This window comes from Colossoma macropomum, unplaced genomic scaffold (assembly GCF_904425465.1).
Source record: "Colossoma macropomum unplaced genomic scaffold, Colossoma_macropomum, whole genome shotgun sequence".
In the NCBI taxonomy this organism is placed as follows: Eukaryota; Metazoa; Chordata; class Actinopteri; order Characiformes; family Serrasalmidae; genus Colossoma; species Colossoma macropomum.
Window position 1 is genome coordinate 2,960,956 of NW_023494790.1, and position 16,237 is coordinate 2,977,192.

General features: G+C 39.4%; 1 protein-coding gene across 1 annotated transcript in view; it reads right to left on the reverse strand.

The window, feature by feature from the left end:
- LOC118809010 (A disintegrin and metalloproteinase with thrombospondin motifs 3) overlaps window positions 1-16,237 on the reverse strand; it is a 148,075-nt gene that overhangs the window by 27,307 nt on the left and 104,531 nt on the right. The window contains 5 exon segments of the mRNA XM_036571923.1: window positions 1,336-1,484; window positions 4,554-4,667; window positions 5,403-5,535; window positions 8,376-8,519; window positions 15,499-15,604. Of these exon segments, the coding sequence (XP_036427816.1) occupies window positions 1,336-1,484; window positions 4,554-4,667; window positions 5,403-5,535; window positions 8,376-8,519; window positions 15,499-15,604 (646 nt within the window).

Here is a 16,237-nt window from a genome sequence, read left to right on the forward strand (position 1 = left end):
AATGAGATGCATGCAACATAATTTCTGTGCAACCTGACAGTTACACAAAGCACCTCAGAAACAAAGTTGCTTGCAAACAAATTTAATTACTCCATTAAACTCCATGAAGATCTGACAGGTGGTGGTGAAGGGTGCTGGACAGACCACTGTCCTGTTCACTCCACAGTGTGTATCAGACTGATGCCCAAGAAGAAGTTCTGCTACCCTATATTTATACTACAGTTAGTTCCGGCCACGCAAGCTGATTGGTTGAGAAGCGTTCTAACTGGTATTTCACCATAACATCACAGGTTTTTTTACAAACACTGCATCACTCCGCTGAGACGCTGTTGCTAAGCAACGACTTTGACAGCTGTAGGAGACGCTCAAGCCATTTGAACATTTTTACTTCTTACTTTGCCACAAACAGAAAACGGACAGTTTTAAGATCACATTTGACCGACAGCCGATTTGGTCAGACTCTGAAGATGAGACGACACTAAATTCCCAAACTGTCGTCACCACTGAGCAGCTTTTCAGTCGGCAGCTGTGACAGAAGAACAGCTGAACAACCTGGAATCAGCCAGAAATGAACCCAACACCATTCGCCAAACTAAATGGGCTGTAAGATGCTTTACAGACTGGCTGGAACAAAACAACATTAATACTGATCTGGCAAAAACTGACAAAACTGAGCTGAACTTGATATTGCGGCCGTTTTATGGCTCAGTCTGATTTGGTTTGGAAGATCAGACTACACGTTTGGCGAATGGTGTTGGGTTCATTTCTGGCTGATTCCAGGTTGTTCAGCTGTTCATCTGTCACAGCTGCCGACTGAAAAGCTGCTCAGTGGTGATGACAGTTTGGAAATTTAGTGTAAGGAGCTGGAGAACGAACTGCCGGCTGTGCAGCGAGTGGGCGGAGCTCGTTACTCTGACGCAGCAACAAGCTGCTCGTTAAGGAACTATAATTTGGTGAAGGAACTGCGAACATTAAAACATATTAAACGCCGCGTTCACGGCCCAGTTTATTAATTTATTACTGTATTTATTTAACTGTTGTATTAAAGCAATAGACACTCGAGGAGTGTGTTATCGTGAATACTCCCTCTCGTGTTCTATTGCTTAATTCAACACTCAGAACCTAAGAGAGCCTGAGCCACAACAACTGAGGCTGTAATAGACAATCAGAACCGTCTAGAAGGTCTGTCCACCATGAATCACAGAGGACATTTATAAACGGCCACCCTGCAGCAGTTTGTGGGTCCAGGCCAGGGAAGCCTCAGGAGGATCATCATACTCAACCTCAAACACTGACGACGATGATGATGATGATGGTGTGTGTGCGTATACTCACGTTGGGTTGTTACACTGGCGGCTGCGGGACCGAACCCCTCCCCCACATGTACGAGAGCAGGAACCGAATTTTCCCCAGGAGCTCCAACCTCCATCGTGGCCATAGGGCTGGTGGGAGGTTCTCCAGATACAGTGACCCTTAAAGCACCACTACAGAGAGAACACAAACACATTTGAAACACTTTATTTGGTTCCACATACACAGCGGAACAGCTCATTACTCCATAACTGCTGTTCTACTTCATCGGTAAAAGAAAGGGGAGATGTTTCTTCCAGACAAGCTCCCTTCAGATCCATAATACTGCTGGGACGTATGACGGTAATGATGGCATTTCAAAATTATGATGTCATATTCATTCCATGAATAAATAAACATATTCCACCCGTTTAGATTTAGAGGGCTCACTGATTGGTGGTGTGGGAGCTCAGTGATATACACCACTAACAGATAAAAGGGCTCAGAGGGCAAACATCACAGAAATGTTAGACAATAGAAGAAAATGATGAAAACTAGCAGACAGGAGGTTTAATGTGGCTGATGACGTTGCAGTGATTGGATCAACCATCAGGGAAACTGGGAAAATCTGCTTTTAGCTGAGGAATTGAGCTGGAATTCATCACCGGAATCTCTAAAGCTTCACAAACATTTACAATTTTGTTTATAACCACCTCCAATCAGCCTGCGACTGTTTTACTTGACTTTAGCTCACTTTTAATATGATTTTGGGATGTTTCAACTACCGTTTCACTTTTATTATTCGTTTAAAATTAGTGTTTAAAAACTCCAGCAGCACTGCTGTGTCTGATCCACTCAGACCAGCACAACACACACTAACACAACACCACCACGTCAGTGTTACTGCAGTGCTGAGAATGATCCACCACCCAAATAGTACCTGCTCTGTGAGGGTCCATGGGGGTCCTGACCACTGAAGAACAGGGTAAAAGGGGGCTAACAAAGTATCAGAGAAACAGATGGACTACAGTCTGTAACTGTAGAACTACAAAGTGCACCTATGTAGTAAGTGGAGCTGATAAAATGGACAATGAGCGTAGAAACAGGGAGGTGGTCAGAATGTTATGCCTGATTGGTGTAAATCAAATGTTACTGTGAAATAAGTGTTCATTCTCCTTCACTGCCTCGTCCTCCTCACTCCATTGCTGTGACGGTCCGTGTCTCTGTCCACTGTATGAGCGTGTGTTGGACCAGAGCTGCAAGTTTGTTTTGGAAAGTGCTGCGTCAGCTCTGAATAAACGCAGCGTGTGATCATTATTCTCAGTGGGTTTTTATTGAGTTTATTCCAAATGCTATTTTTCCAGTTAAACAGGTTCTTATAAATGTGCTGTTTGTTCTGTGAGCTACGATGCTGCGCCGGCTCAGCGAAAACAAAGACCAGCCAACTTCATCACCGCTCTGCAAACGTCAAGAGGTGACCTTCTTCCAAAAGCAATTAAACGAGCTACACAAAATAAGCAAAAAGATACAAAACATGGTGCCAAAAAGTGAAAAAAGCAAAATAATCTCAGAATATTTTCAGCGTTACATCCTCAGCTGCTTTTTCAATATTTCGTTCAATTAATATGCAGTCAGTTTGATTAATATGAGATCCAAGCCCTCTATAAGCTTTATTTAAATGAATTAGCGCCACATTAGTCTGATAATTTTTTATTTGAATAATTCTGTTTTACTGAAAGTCTGGATTCAGGTAAAAACAGACATTCTTTCTTCCAAATTTTTTCTCACCTTTATCAAGGGTGCCAATAATTCTGGACAGTGCTGGACATGAACAAAATGTTCATATGTTATAAATTTTTGTGGCAGCACTTGAATCCACACTTAAAACACTGACTTATTGGACTCAACAGTATGTGTACTTAGACTTGTCTTTGTTTCGATAGTATTTGTACTTGTCTTGATAGTATTTGTACTCAGACTTGTCTTAGACTTGATAGTGTTTGAACTCAGACTTGTCTTAGTCTTGATAGTATTTGTACCTAGACTTGTCTTAGACTTGATAGTATTTGTGCTCAGACTTGTCTTAGTCTTGATAGTATTTGTACTCAGACTTGTCTTAGTCTTGATTGTATTTGTGCTCAGACTTGTCTTAGACTTGATAGTATTTGTACTCAGACTCGTCTTGGTCTTGATAGTATTTGTACTCAGACTTGTCTTAGACTTGATAGTGTTTGAACTCAGACTTGTCTTAGACTTGATAGTATTTGTGCTCAGACTTGTCTTAGTCTTGATAGTGTTTGTACTCAGACTTGTCTTAGACTTGAGATTATTTGTACTCAGACTTGTCTTAGTCTTGATTGTATTTGTACTCAGACTTGTCTTAGTCTTGATAGTATTTGTACTCAGACTTGTCTTAGTGTTGATAGTATTTGTATTTAGACTTGTTTTAGTCTTGATAGTATTTCTACTCAGACTTGTCTTAGTCTTGATAGTATTTGTGCTCAGACTTGTCTTAGTCTTGATAGTATTTGTGCTCAGACTTGTCTTAGACTTGATAGTATTTGTGCTCAGACTTGTCTTAGTCTTGATAGTATTTGTACTCAGACTTGTCTTAGTCTTGATTGTATTTGTACTCAGACTTGTCTTAGTCTTGATAGTATTTGTACTCAGACTTGTCTTAGTCTTGATAGTATTTGTGCTCAGACTTGTCTTAGACTTGATAGTATTTGTACTCAGACTTGTCTTAGTCTTGATAGTATTTGTACTCAGACTTGTCTTAGTCTTGATAGTATTTGTACTCAGACTTGTCTTAGTCTTGATTGTATTTGTACTCAGACTTGTCCTGGTGAAAAAAGGTGTATAAATATCCTTCGTCTGATGGTTAACAAATTTTTGTTTATCATACTAAATGCTAGTTGCCCCCCAGTTTTCCACCTTTAAAATATACGATTATATATATATATATATATATATATATATATATATATATATATATCATTTAGTCGGAAGCATTTCGCAGCAGGTTAGTCTCAGTCTCAGACACTCCAGACACATTTACACAGAGCTTCTATTTACTGTACGCTAATCTGGCAACAAATATCATGATTTTGTCAGCTGCATCCTTGATTTCATCAGTCAATCAACACATTTTGGTAAAATGTAAACATAAATCCCATGTTATATATATATTGTATGTTTTGTGTTGAGTGTGTAGGAGTTAGTCTGTGCTGTAAAAGCAGCTTCAGCTGAGGACGATCACCCACCTTTCCTGGCGCACACTCCGTCCCGTCCACAGGAGGACCCTTCTTCGTCTTACAGAAGTACTGATTATCAGGGTGGCTGCACCACAGCTGCTTACACGGGTCATACGTGCGGAACTGAGGAAAGGAAAAGTGAGAGATTATTAAGATTATACAAATGAAATGTGCTGTAACTTCTGGTCATATTTTATGTTTTGTATATTACAGTGAGCAAATAAACAGTAATTGTGCATTATAATACGCAAAAAGACTGGAAAAGAGTCTCTGTAAAGGATGTCTTAACTTATCTTCACTGGACATAAGATTTGACCAGAGGCGCCCAAACTTTTGCAAAATGGCTGTTTAATTTCCAGCTTTATAAGTTTTTTTAAATCATTATAAAAATTTTCCCAACAGCAAAATGAACGTGACTCAAAAGGATAAATGAAGCCAGCAGATGGCGTAGTTCTGCACTTTCCTTCTGGATGAGAATAACGTGCTATAATACAAAAATGTGATAAGAACTGATGAAAAATAAGACAAATATGAAGTAATTAACTTCATATTGAAGTATATTCATATTCAAGTGGGCCCCGCCCACTGAGCTACAATGCTTATATTATTTAAGCCTGTAACTTTCTGCTGTTTATTTGAGTTTAGAAGCGTAAATACTGACAATCATATCAGTCAGCGAGTCACTGATTAACTAAAACTGTTGGAGTATGATATTAAAATCTAAAATATAATTGAATAAATATTAATTCATAATTACATCGGTTGATATTAGATTTTTTTGCACGCTTAAAATCAATTTTTGGTCATATCGTCGAGCCCTACACCAACATTACAAACGGAGTGATGGTAAAGACTTACAGCTGTGCACATCTTATATCCCACCCCGAAATCAAAGCGGCACTGCTCGTCCATGGAGTAGTTGATGCCCGGCAGCTCCGGGAGTTTAGGCCATTTATGCTCGAACGGGTCGTCCAGGAGACAGTCATACGAGCTGAGGGCAAATAAAAAGAGCGTGGAGGTTATTCAGAGAGATTCAGTGCTATCATTTACCAAAACATCCTTCAGCTCAAGGCCGAACGGCCACGTTTAGATTGGATTTGATACATATTCATTCAACCCAACCCTGCATCTGAGTGCAAAAACACATCAGCTCAGTTGAATTCATGGTAATTCAATCTTTTCCCGCATTGTGCGATCATTTTTATTCCGAAAGGACTAAAAATAGAGGAACGCAGGGCATACAAATGCACTCTGAAGTGCTCTCAGTGCTGTAGGATATCATCATAAAGGACTCCTGTGCTAAACCTCAGCACAGAAGGCCTTTCATTTAAAATGGGGTTCTAGTCTCATATTCAAGAGACATTCAGCATCATGAGTGCATCGAGAGAGTTTTTAATGTAGTATAACTACATTAGCAGATGCAAAAGTCAGAGACCACCATCTTCATTTATTTAAAATACAGCCCAAACAGCCATTCAGTACAAGTTATTCCTTTTTCAGGTGAAGGAAATCCAAACTCAAAGCAAAAAACAGAGAACATGGGGCTCCTAACAACCACCTGGAAGACCTGGTTGACCCCAAAACTGCCCCCATCAGATAAACAGCACTTAAAGCTTTCATCTCTGAGAGAGAGGAGAAAATCAAGCTGCTTCAGATCTGAAAACATCCACAGGTGTTTCTGTCCATCCTTCCACTGTGAGAAGACCACTCAGCGCTGTGGGTCTGAAAGGATGTGTAGCTGTTCAAGAAGAACCTCACTGAGAAAAGGAGACGGACACATCAAACAAAGAAGCTGAACGATGGACTGACCACCCCAGAGTCCAGACCTCAACACCACTGAATGTGTTTGATTACTTTAGAAAATGATCAACCAGCTTCTAAGACTGAACTTTGGAGGTGTGTCTGCAGATTCTTTGAGGAACTGAAAGTGAGTCTCCTGAAAAGAATGGAAGCTGGAATAAAGGTGAAGAGTGACTCACTGAACACTGAACAGCTGAGATTAGATTTAGCTTTGGGGTCATTTTCTGTTATGTATTCTGTCTTTTTCCTAATTAACTAAAATTAAATGTACGAAAAGTGGTCTCTGACTTTTGCACAGCGTTGCATATCAAATAAAAATATAACAACACTAAAAACAACTTAATACTGTATTGCAGTAATAAATGTTATGGACGTATTAGTCTTGGACACAAAGAGGGACGAAGACAGAGCGCAGTAAGAGATTCTGTACTGTAATATATGATATGTTGAACATTATGTGTCCAAAAGTCTGTAAACTCCAGCGTTTCTTCTGAAATGAAGGTGTTAATAGTGAGTCTGTGCTGCAGTAACAGCCTCTACTCTTCTGGGAAGGCTTTACACTAGATGTTGAACATTGCTGTGAGGATTTGATTGAGCATTAGCGAGGTCAGGTACTGATGTTGGATGGTCAGTTCTGGGTCACTCCAGCTCATCCCAAAGGTACTGGATGGAACAAGATAAATAAGTCATACCCACGTCTTAAAGCATGCAAATGAGATAACTGAGTCATGGCCATGACTTAATATAGCATGGGATCAAGATAATTATGTAGTGTCCATGACTTAGTAAAGCGTGGGAACGAAATAATTAAGTCGTGGCCATGACTTAGTTAGGAATGGGAACGAGATCCTAATGTTTGACTATGACTTAGTAAGGTGTGGGAACAAGATAATTAAGTCATGGCCACGTCTTAAATTATGGGAACGAGATAATTAAGTCATGGCCATGACTTAGTATGATGTGGGAATTAGGTAATTAAGTCATGACCACAACTTAGTAAAGTATTGGAATGAGATAAGTAGTGTGCATGACTTAGTAAAGCATGGGAATGAAATAATTAAGTTGTGGCCACAATTTGGTAAGGCATGGGAACGAGAAAATTGAGTCATGGCCATGACTTAGTATAGCGTGGGAATGAGATAATTAAGTCATGACCACGACTTAGTAAAGCATGAGAACGAGATAATTAAGTCATGGCCACAGCTTAATAAGGCATGACCATGTTCCCATGCTTTACTAAGTTGTGGCCACGACCTAATTATCTCATTCCCACACCTTACTAAGTCGTGGCCATGCATTAGGGTCTTGTTCCCACACATCAAGATGGTGACACATATGCAGAGGGGCTTTATACCCCTCAAGCCCACGCTTGGCATTGGGCATGGTGACCTTAACTGTGGCTACTCTAGAGCGTCCCTTTCTATTGGTCAGGGCTTTTCTATGCAGATTATAAAAGCTGTATCAGCAATGCTGAATTCACTCAGCAGAAGAAGTAAATACTTTTGGACAAACACAGTGTTTTGATAAAATAGCAATAAAACAGAGTCAATCAGAGAGGTTTGGTGTCAAAATTACTACATGAAATTTTGGCCTTAAAATCCATTCATGGTGGAGGGATACATGCAGGGTGTTGTGAGGTAAAATAGTCCCCAAAGAAACTTATTATTTCAGATTTTCCACTATTTTCCATCATCAACATTCCATATAAACCCAGAAGACTCGTGTAGGTTCACTGGTGGTTTTGGATAGTAAATAAAATGTCTATATCTGTGTTGTAGTCATGGCGACCCCTGGTTCCTATCACCACCACTGTAAAGACATCTGAACCATTTCACACCAAACCACTCTGAATCACTCTGTTTACATCTCACAAACTCAGTTATGCAGAAATTTTGGAAAATTGGTGGAATTCCCCTTCAACATGGTACCAATGTCACCATATATTCAAAATGAAAAATGGACACTTTCAAATCTAACAATCTAAAAAAAGCCTTTGACCCCAGAGGTCGGGCCAATAGATGAAAGTCTTACTGGATGTAACGGTTGAGCTCCTGCTTGCTGCAGCGTGACCAGTGATATCGATGGAATGCAGCCTGAACCAGAGGAGCCATGATGCTGCCCATACTGGTCTCATCGCCACACCGGTTCCCCTGACCATCGTGCTCCATCCCCAACCTAGAACCAACACAAACACATTAAGCACTGCTGGTACATTTTCTCCTCAACATGGCAAGTGCAGGTAACCAGCCAAGATATATTTGGTGTCTGAATTTTGCTTCTTTAGTTTTAGTACTGCTAATGTAGCTAACAGGTAATGGAAGCTTGTGCTCCACCAATTAGCACAGTGCTAACTGTAAGCCAAACTCTCCTCAAATCATGCAGAGCTGCTAAGCAATCAGTAAAGGTCTTTACACACCGAGAACAATTTATTTGAACGAGATTACATATATTTGAACATGTGTATTAATTATGATATCTTGCACACAAATGTGAACAAACTGGCTAATGAACAGTTTGTACCCACAGGATGTCACTTTAAAAATAAATACATAAATAAATAAATTTTATATGCATATATATATATATATATATATATATATATATATATATATATATATAAATCACTGTTGTAGGAACAAAATCTCCAAAATGGTAATTTTACAGGAGAAGGAAAAACTACTTGACTTTTAATGGAAGGCCAGTTATTTTAGTCAGTTCATCATGAAACTTAGACATAATGTAAATGGCAACTGGCATTTTCAAATAAAAAAAATGAAAAATGAAAAAAACCCAACATATATATATATATATATTATATATATATATATAATCAAATGCTTACGTAATGAACTAGAAAAGTAAGCCAGACAGTTACTATGGAATTTTAAATGGTTGTTAAAGTGTTGCTAAGGTATCTGTAGTGTTTGCTGACCAGTAGCTTTAGTGTTCCAGGTGGTTGCTATGTTGTCACCAAGTGGTTTCTGTGGTATCCCAGGGGTTTCTGGGTTGTTGCTATGGTTCCGAAGGTGGTTTCTAGACATGTATGTATATAAGGTCTTCTGTGTATATTTACTATATGTCACTTATTAAGTTTTTGTTTGTTTGTTTTTTGCTTTGTTTTGTTTGCACTGTTTTAGTATGTATGTAATGTATATAATGCTGCCCTGCTGTGGAGTGATTATCTGAGCCTCACTACAAGCATCTCAACAGGAGACAGTCGGCATATCAACAAGGTTCGGCTGTGTCCCAGCAAACAGAACTTCTTCACAATCGTTAATCTCCAAAAGCAGATAATCTCCAAAGAGTTTGATGTGGAAGCTCTCAAAGTTTCAGCTTCTGAATGAAGTGATTAACAACTCCACTGCGCTCTTCCTCACAGTAACTGAGCTCTTCCTCGTCTCCTCTTCTGTCTTCAGTGTGAGAAATGAGGAACAGTCACTCTTCACTCCAAACTCTTGGGAAACTGGGCGAGTTTTCAGATTTACAGATCTGCTGCAGCTCATTGTAAAGTTTTTCAGAGGAATCCAGGCAGAGTTACAGTTTCTAGGCTATGAAGGACCAACTGGGTGAACCAGTCTGCTACAGCGCCACCCTGAGGCAGAGCAGTGCTGCAGCTCTAGTTAGTTAAGAACACCAAAGACAGAAGCTGATTGTGGGTGAAGCAGATAAACAATAAGTTTCACTGAATCTGGATCGTCTTTAACGGACAGCATAACTTCATAATAAGTTTATTTTAGGGGGTCCCGGACCCCCCAGGACCTCTGTATTTCACACTTTGCATATGATGCTCATTTATGTGTCAGTGAGCAGAAAGCCCTGAATCACTGACTGCAGTCTGAAGTATTTACAGCACAGTTTTATTCAGACACGCTGTTAAATCACTCTTAAAGCCAAATAAGTGTCACCACAGAGTCTTCAGCAGGTACATGAATAACGTGGGAGAGAACTTCCTCTGGATTTCCTCCTGGAGCTACACAGACGAAGCTTGTGTGTGTCTGCACTCTTCGCTTTTGGGCACATTTCCAACACTTTTCACTGTATTTAATTTTTCTCCCTCGGGTCCACTTTATTCAACAATCTGACTGACTTTTTGAGAGAGAGAGAGAGAGAGAGGAGAGAGAGAGAGAGAGATACAGAGAATGAGAGAGAGAGACAGAGAGAGATAGAAGAGAGAGAGATATAGAGAATGAGAGAGACAGAGAGATAGAAGAGAGAGATATAGAGAATGAGAGAGAGAGAGAGAGAGAGAGAGAGAGAATGAGAGAGAGAGACAGAGAGATAGAAGAGAGAGATATAGAGAATGAGAGAGAGACAGAGAGATAGAAGAGAGAGATATAGAGAATGAGAGAGAGAGAATGAGAGAGAGAGACAGAGAGATAGAAGAGAGACAGATATAGAGAATGAGAGAGACAGAGAGATAGAAGAGAGAGATATAGAGAATGAGAGAGAGAGAGAGAGAGAGAGAGAGAGAGAGAGAGAATGAGAGAGAGAGACAGAGAGATAGAAGAGAGACAGATATAGAGAATGAGAGAGAGAGAGAGACAGAGAGAGATAGAAGAGAGAAGGGAAATTTACACAAACAAATTCAACAAATTAATCCCAAATTTTGAAAAATGTACAGAATTGGAGAAATTACGAATATTCCTTGGAGAGGGGCTCACAGCCCCCCTGGCTGCTAAATACGTAACAACATGCCACCGCCTGAGAGACAGCAGGTAACAACCTCCCCATACCCCCCCACCCTCCTGACCCCCATCCCACATACCCCGACTCCACTTACCCCCACCCCCCATACCCCCACTCCACTGACCCCCAATATTGCAAATGTCATTAGTTTACTAATGTATGGTTATAATTAAAAACAGTGATGATAATAATAATAATACTCTAATATTGTGATTATAATAATTAATATGGTTATTATTTATGTTTTATCTTATTCTGTTTTTTGTTTTTTTTTTTACTGTTTTTGTTGTTCACTTCTACTGTTGTGATGCTTTAGCAATACTGTACTTCACAGTCATGCTAATAAAGCTATTTTGAATTTTGAAAAAAAAAATGATATAGAGGATGAGAGAGAGAGACAGAGAGAGATAGGAGAGAGATATAGAGAATGAGAGAGAGAGAGACAGAGAGAGAGAGAGATAGAGAATGAGAGAGAGAGAGAGACAGAGATAGAAGAGAGAGAGATATAGAGAATGAGAGAGAGGAGACAGAGAGAAGATAGAAGAGAGAGATATAGAGAATCAGAGAGAGAGAGACAGAGAGAGATATAGAGAATGAGAGAGAGAGACAGAGAGAAATAGAAGAGAGAGATATAGAGAATCAGAGAGAGAGAGACAGAGAGAGATAGAAGAGAGAGATATAGAGAATGAGAGAGAGACAGAAGAGAGAGATATAGAGAATCAGAGAGAGAGAGACAGAGAGAGATATAGAGAATGAGAGAGAGACAGAGAGAGATAGAAGAGAGAGATATAGAAAATGAGAGAGAGACAGAAGAGAGAGATATAGAGAATGAGAGAGAGAGACAGAGAGAGAGAGATATAGAGAATGAGAGAGAGAGAGAGAGATAGAAGGAAGAGAGAGAGAGACGGAGAGAGACAGAAGAGAGAGATATAGACAATGAGACAGAGAGATAGAAGAGAGAGAGATATAGAGAATGAAAGAGAGAGACAGAGAGAGATAGAAAAGAGAGAGATATAGAGAATGAGAGAGAGACAGAGAGAGATAGAAGGAAGAGAGAGAGAGACAGAGAGACAGAAGAGAGAGAGATATAGGAAATGAGAGAGAGAGATAGAGAGAGATAGAAGAGAGAGAGCGAGATAAATAGAGGGAGGGTGAATAGAGATATTTTTTTTATCATTTTGCTCCTCAAAGTTTCTGAGAAGTTCTTCAGATTTTCACATTAAGATTACATCTGTACAGAGTCCCTAAGTAAATTGATATTTTTAAGAATTTACCAAAAGATATCGACTTTACTGAGCCATCGAATTCAATTAAATAGAAAAAAAACAACGAGGAAACAAAAGCAAAGAGGAGATAAGGGAAAAAAGGCCGTTTGCTGTGATCACTGGAGTGAAAGAGCTCAGTTTCAATAAGGAAAGTATTAAAAATGTATTTTAAACGAGCGGCTTATGTGTGTTAAAATATGCATGACGTGAACTCTGTACTGCACAGACGTCACGACCAGTAAAGACATTATAGCTGATTCGGTTAGTCTGCTGTTCAAACTTCCACCTTCACAGCAAAACCAGCGCAGAGCGGCTCTAATCTGAGTTCAGTTAGAGTTACAGATCTGAAACATCCCATGAATTAAAGCGATACTTCAGCCAAAACAGTCTATATCAGAACACACTCGCCTCAAACTGTGTGGAGTTTTTAAGTCACTTCATAATGACTTACTTACAGTAGATAAAGAGAACCAAATTAAACAAATGAGGCAAAAATATCAGACTTGGTCAGTTATTTATTGAGGAAAATGATCCACTATTACAGATCTGTGAGTGTGAACCTTTAGGATTAGCAGATCAATCAATGGGACGGCAATCAGGTGTGAGTGACCCTGTTTTATTTAAAGAACAGGGATCCATCACAGTCTGACCTTCACAACACATGTTTGTGGAAGTGTATCATGGCACCAAGGAGATTTCTGAGGACGTCAGAAGAAGAGCTGCTGATGCGCATCAGGCTGGAAAAGGTTACAAAACCATCTCTAAAGAGTTTGGACTCCAATCACAGTCAGACAGACTGTGTACAAATGGAGGAAATTCAAGACCATCGTTACGCTCCCCAGCAGCGGTCAACCAACAAAGGTCACACCAACAGCAACGGCGTGTAAAAGTCTGCGAGGTGACAAAGGAACCCAGGGTAACTGCTAATCAACTGAAGGTCTGTCTCACAGTGGTTAATGTTAATGTTCTTGAGTCCATCAGGAGAACACTGAACAACAATGGTGTGCATGGCAGGGCTGCAGGGAGAAGCCGCTGCTCTCCAAAAAGGACATTGCTGCCCGTCTGCAGTTCGCTAAAGATCACATGAACGATGTTTTGTGGACAGATGAGACCAAAATAGATCTTTTTAAATGAGAAGCGAATGTTTGGAGAAAGGAAAACACTGCATTGCAGCATAAAAACCTTATCCCATCTGTGAAACATGGTGGTGGTAGTATCATGGGTTGGGCCTGTTTTGCTGCATCTGGACCAGGATAGCTTGCCATCATTGATGGAACAATGAACTCTGAAATATACCAGCAAATTCTACAGGAAAATGTCAGAATATCTGTCTGTGAGCTGAAACTCCAGAGAACGTGGGTCATTCAGCAAGACAACGACCTTAAGCACACAAGTCGTTTTCCTCAATAAATTAATGACCTCATATTTGTTCAATTTGGTTCTCTTTGTCTCTTTGTGAAAATCTGATGAAGATATAGAACATTATAAAGGGTTCACAAACTTTCAAGCACCACTGTATGTTGATTCTGAAAGCAATAATTGCTGAAAATGTACCAATTCATCATTTCAGCACAGCATGTTGGAATTTCACATTAATAACTCAAAAAAGGATAATAAGTTAATATTTCAAGATGCTCTTTTCTCAAGTTTTGACTTAATTTCTCAAAATTTTGAATTCAGTAATTTGATGTGATCTATTTTCTCAAAAAAAAAATCCAAAGCAATTTGAATTTCAAATAAAAAAAATTAATTATTAAATTTAATGTATGAATGTACAGCAATGTGAACAAAAGTATCTTAAAATTATGACTTTTTTTCCTCAAAATAATTTACTTGTGTCTCTTATTTTCTCAAAGGTTTGACTTTTGTCAAAATAGTTAGTTAATATCCCCAAATAATTGTATTACTTTCTTAAAATTTATTAACTATTATCTAGTTACTGAATTTATTATCTAGTTACTAATTATTATAGTAATTATTTTGACACAGAATGTCAGAATTTCATCATAATAAATCAAAACATCTCAAGATAAAAAGTCAATAATTCATAATTCATTATTTAAGTCAGAATCTTGAATCCTGAACTGTGACGTTAAAAGCTCTGAGGGTTTTTAATAAAGCAGTGGCAGTTTGTTGGTGGAGCTCTGTCCTACAGGGGGCGCTGCTGAACTGCCCACGGTACATGAACTCCACTCACACAGCACAGTGACCCTCAGACTCCCTCACACGCACACGGCATGCATCCGCACGACATGCTCGTACTGCGCACACACACTTCCAACACACACACAACACCTCGCCTGCACACACACCCCCCCACCACCACATCACCCCCCCACCTCACCCCGCCCTGCCCTATTTTCCACCTGCTTTCTAAGAAAATCTATTCATGACCCAGCAGAGACGACATGCATCATTTAAAACACAGAGAGAGAGACAGAGAGAGAGAACCTTTCTGAAAAGGGTTCTGTGTAGCACCAAAAAAGGGTTCTCCTACTGTTACAAGCTTGACCTTGTGACAACAGAAAAACCCCTTTTCATGCCGTTTTCAGAAAAGGTTCTATGTAGAACCATCACATCCTTGCCAAATCTAAGCATGCAAAGGGTTCTTTGAGTGTTCATGGTTATATATAGAACCATTATCTTTACTAAAGAACCCTTGAAAAAACGCCTTTTTTAGGAGTGTACAGGTCTATAAACAGAGTTTCAGCCCATGAATAAAGCACAAAACAGGGCAGCCAATCAGAGTAGAGCTTTTTTACATACAGCTGCATTCAAAAGTGTGGATGCCTGGTCCATGTGCAGTGAAAATAAGTGAACACACTTCACATTTTAATACACAATTACTGTATGAAAGCAAATAAAACATAAAGATGGCCTGTGCAAAAGTTATGGCACATTTTATTTTTGGTATTTTGGTTTTTCAAATATATGAACTGAGCAATTAAACAGAAAATGTGCAGAAAAATCAACATTTTACTGGAGTGTTCAAACTTCTGCATGTGAATGTACATCAGTCTTAAAGAAGATTTGCTAAAACAGCCTGTTTAAGTCTAAGGGATAAAGAGAGGATGAAAAACTGTAACGTAGAAATGAATTATGGGTGTTTTTTGGTACATAAAACCACAGAAATGTCATAAATGAACCTCAGAGAGAAAAAAAAAACACTAGAGAAAAGCAGTAAGGGGGTCACGGGTACTCACACATGGCCGGTCTCGTGAGCCACGACGAACGCCGACGAGAATCCGTCTTCATGATTCAGGGTGCAGCTCCTCAGAGGGTGGCACATGCCAGTGACCGGGGCATAACCTGGGCAGGAGAGACCAGAAGGCAAGGCTGATGAATGGGAATACAGGACATTCCAGAACTTTCTAGAACTTTCTACGCTGGCGAGCGACTGAACAGGAATCCTCCACACAGAAACGGCAGAAATGACCATTCCAGCTCACACAAACAACACCGGTTAGAATGGACGCTACACTGTTCCTCAATGATGGTTCTTCAAGGGTTCTTTGAAAAAGAAAACGGTTCTATATAGAACCATGAGCACTTAAAGAACCCTGTAAATGATCAAAGTGTTCTTTGCATCGTCAAAGAGTTCTTCAGATTGATGGAGAATGTGCTGTAGATGGTTCTATATGCACCAAAAAGCGTTCTTCTATTGATACAAGCTTGACATTGTAACTATAGAAGAACCATTATAGGTGCTATATAGAACCATATACAACATATTCTATCAATCTGAAGAACATTTAACCATGAAATGCTTCTATATAGTACTCATATCGCTAATTAGAACCATTAAGTTTACTAAAGAACCCTCGGTGTGTATACAGAATACATTTTCAACAAGTTTCTATGTACACACTTATAAAAGATGGTTTATCAAGGGTTCTTTAGTAAAGAGAATGGTTCTGTATAGAACCATGAACACTCAATGAA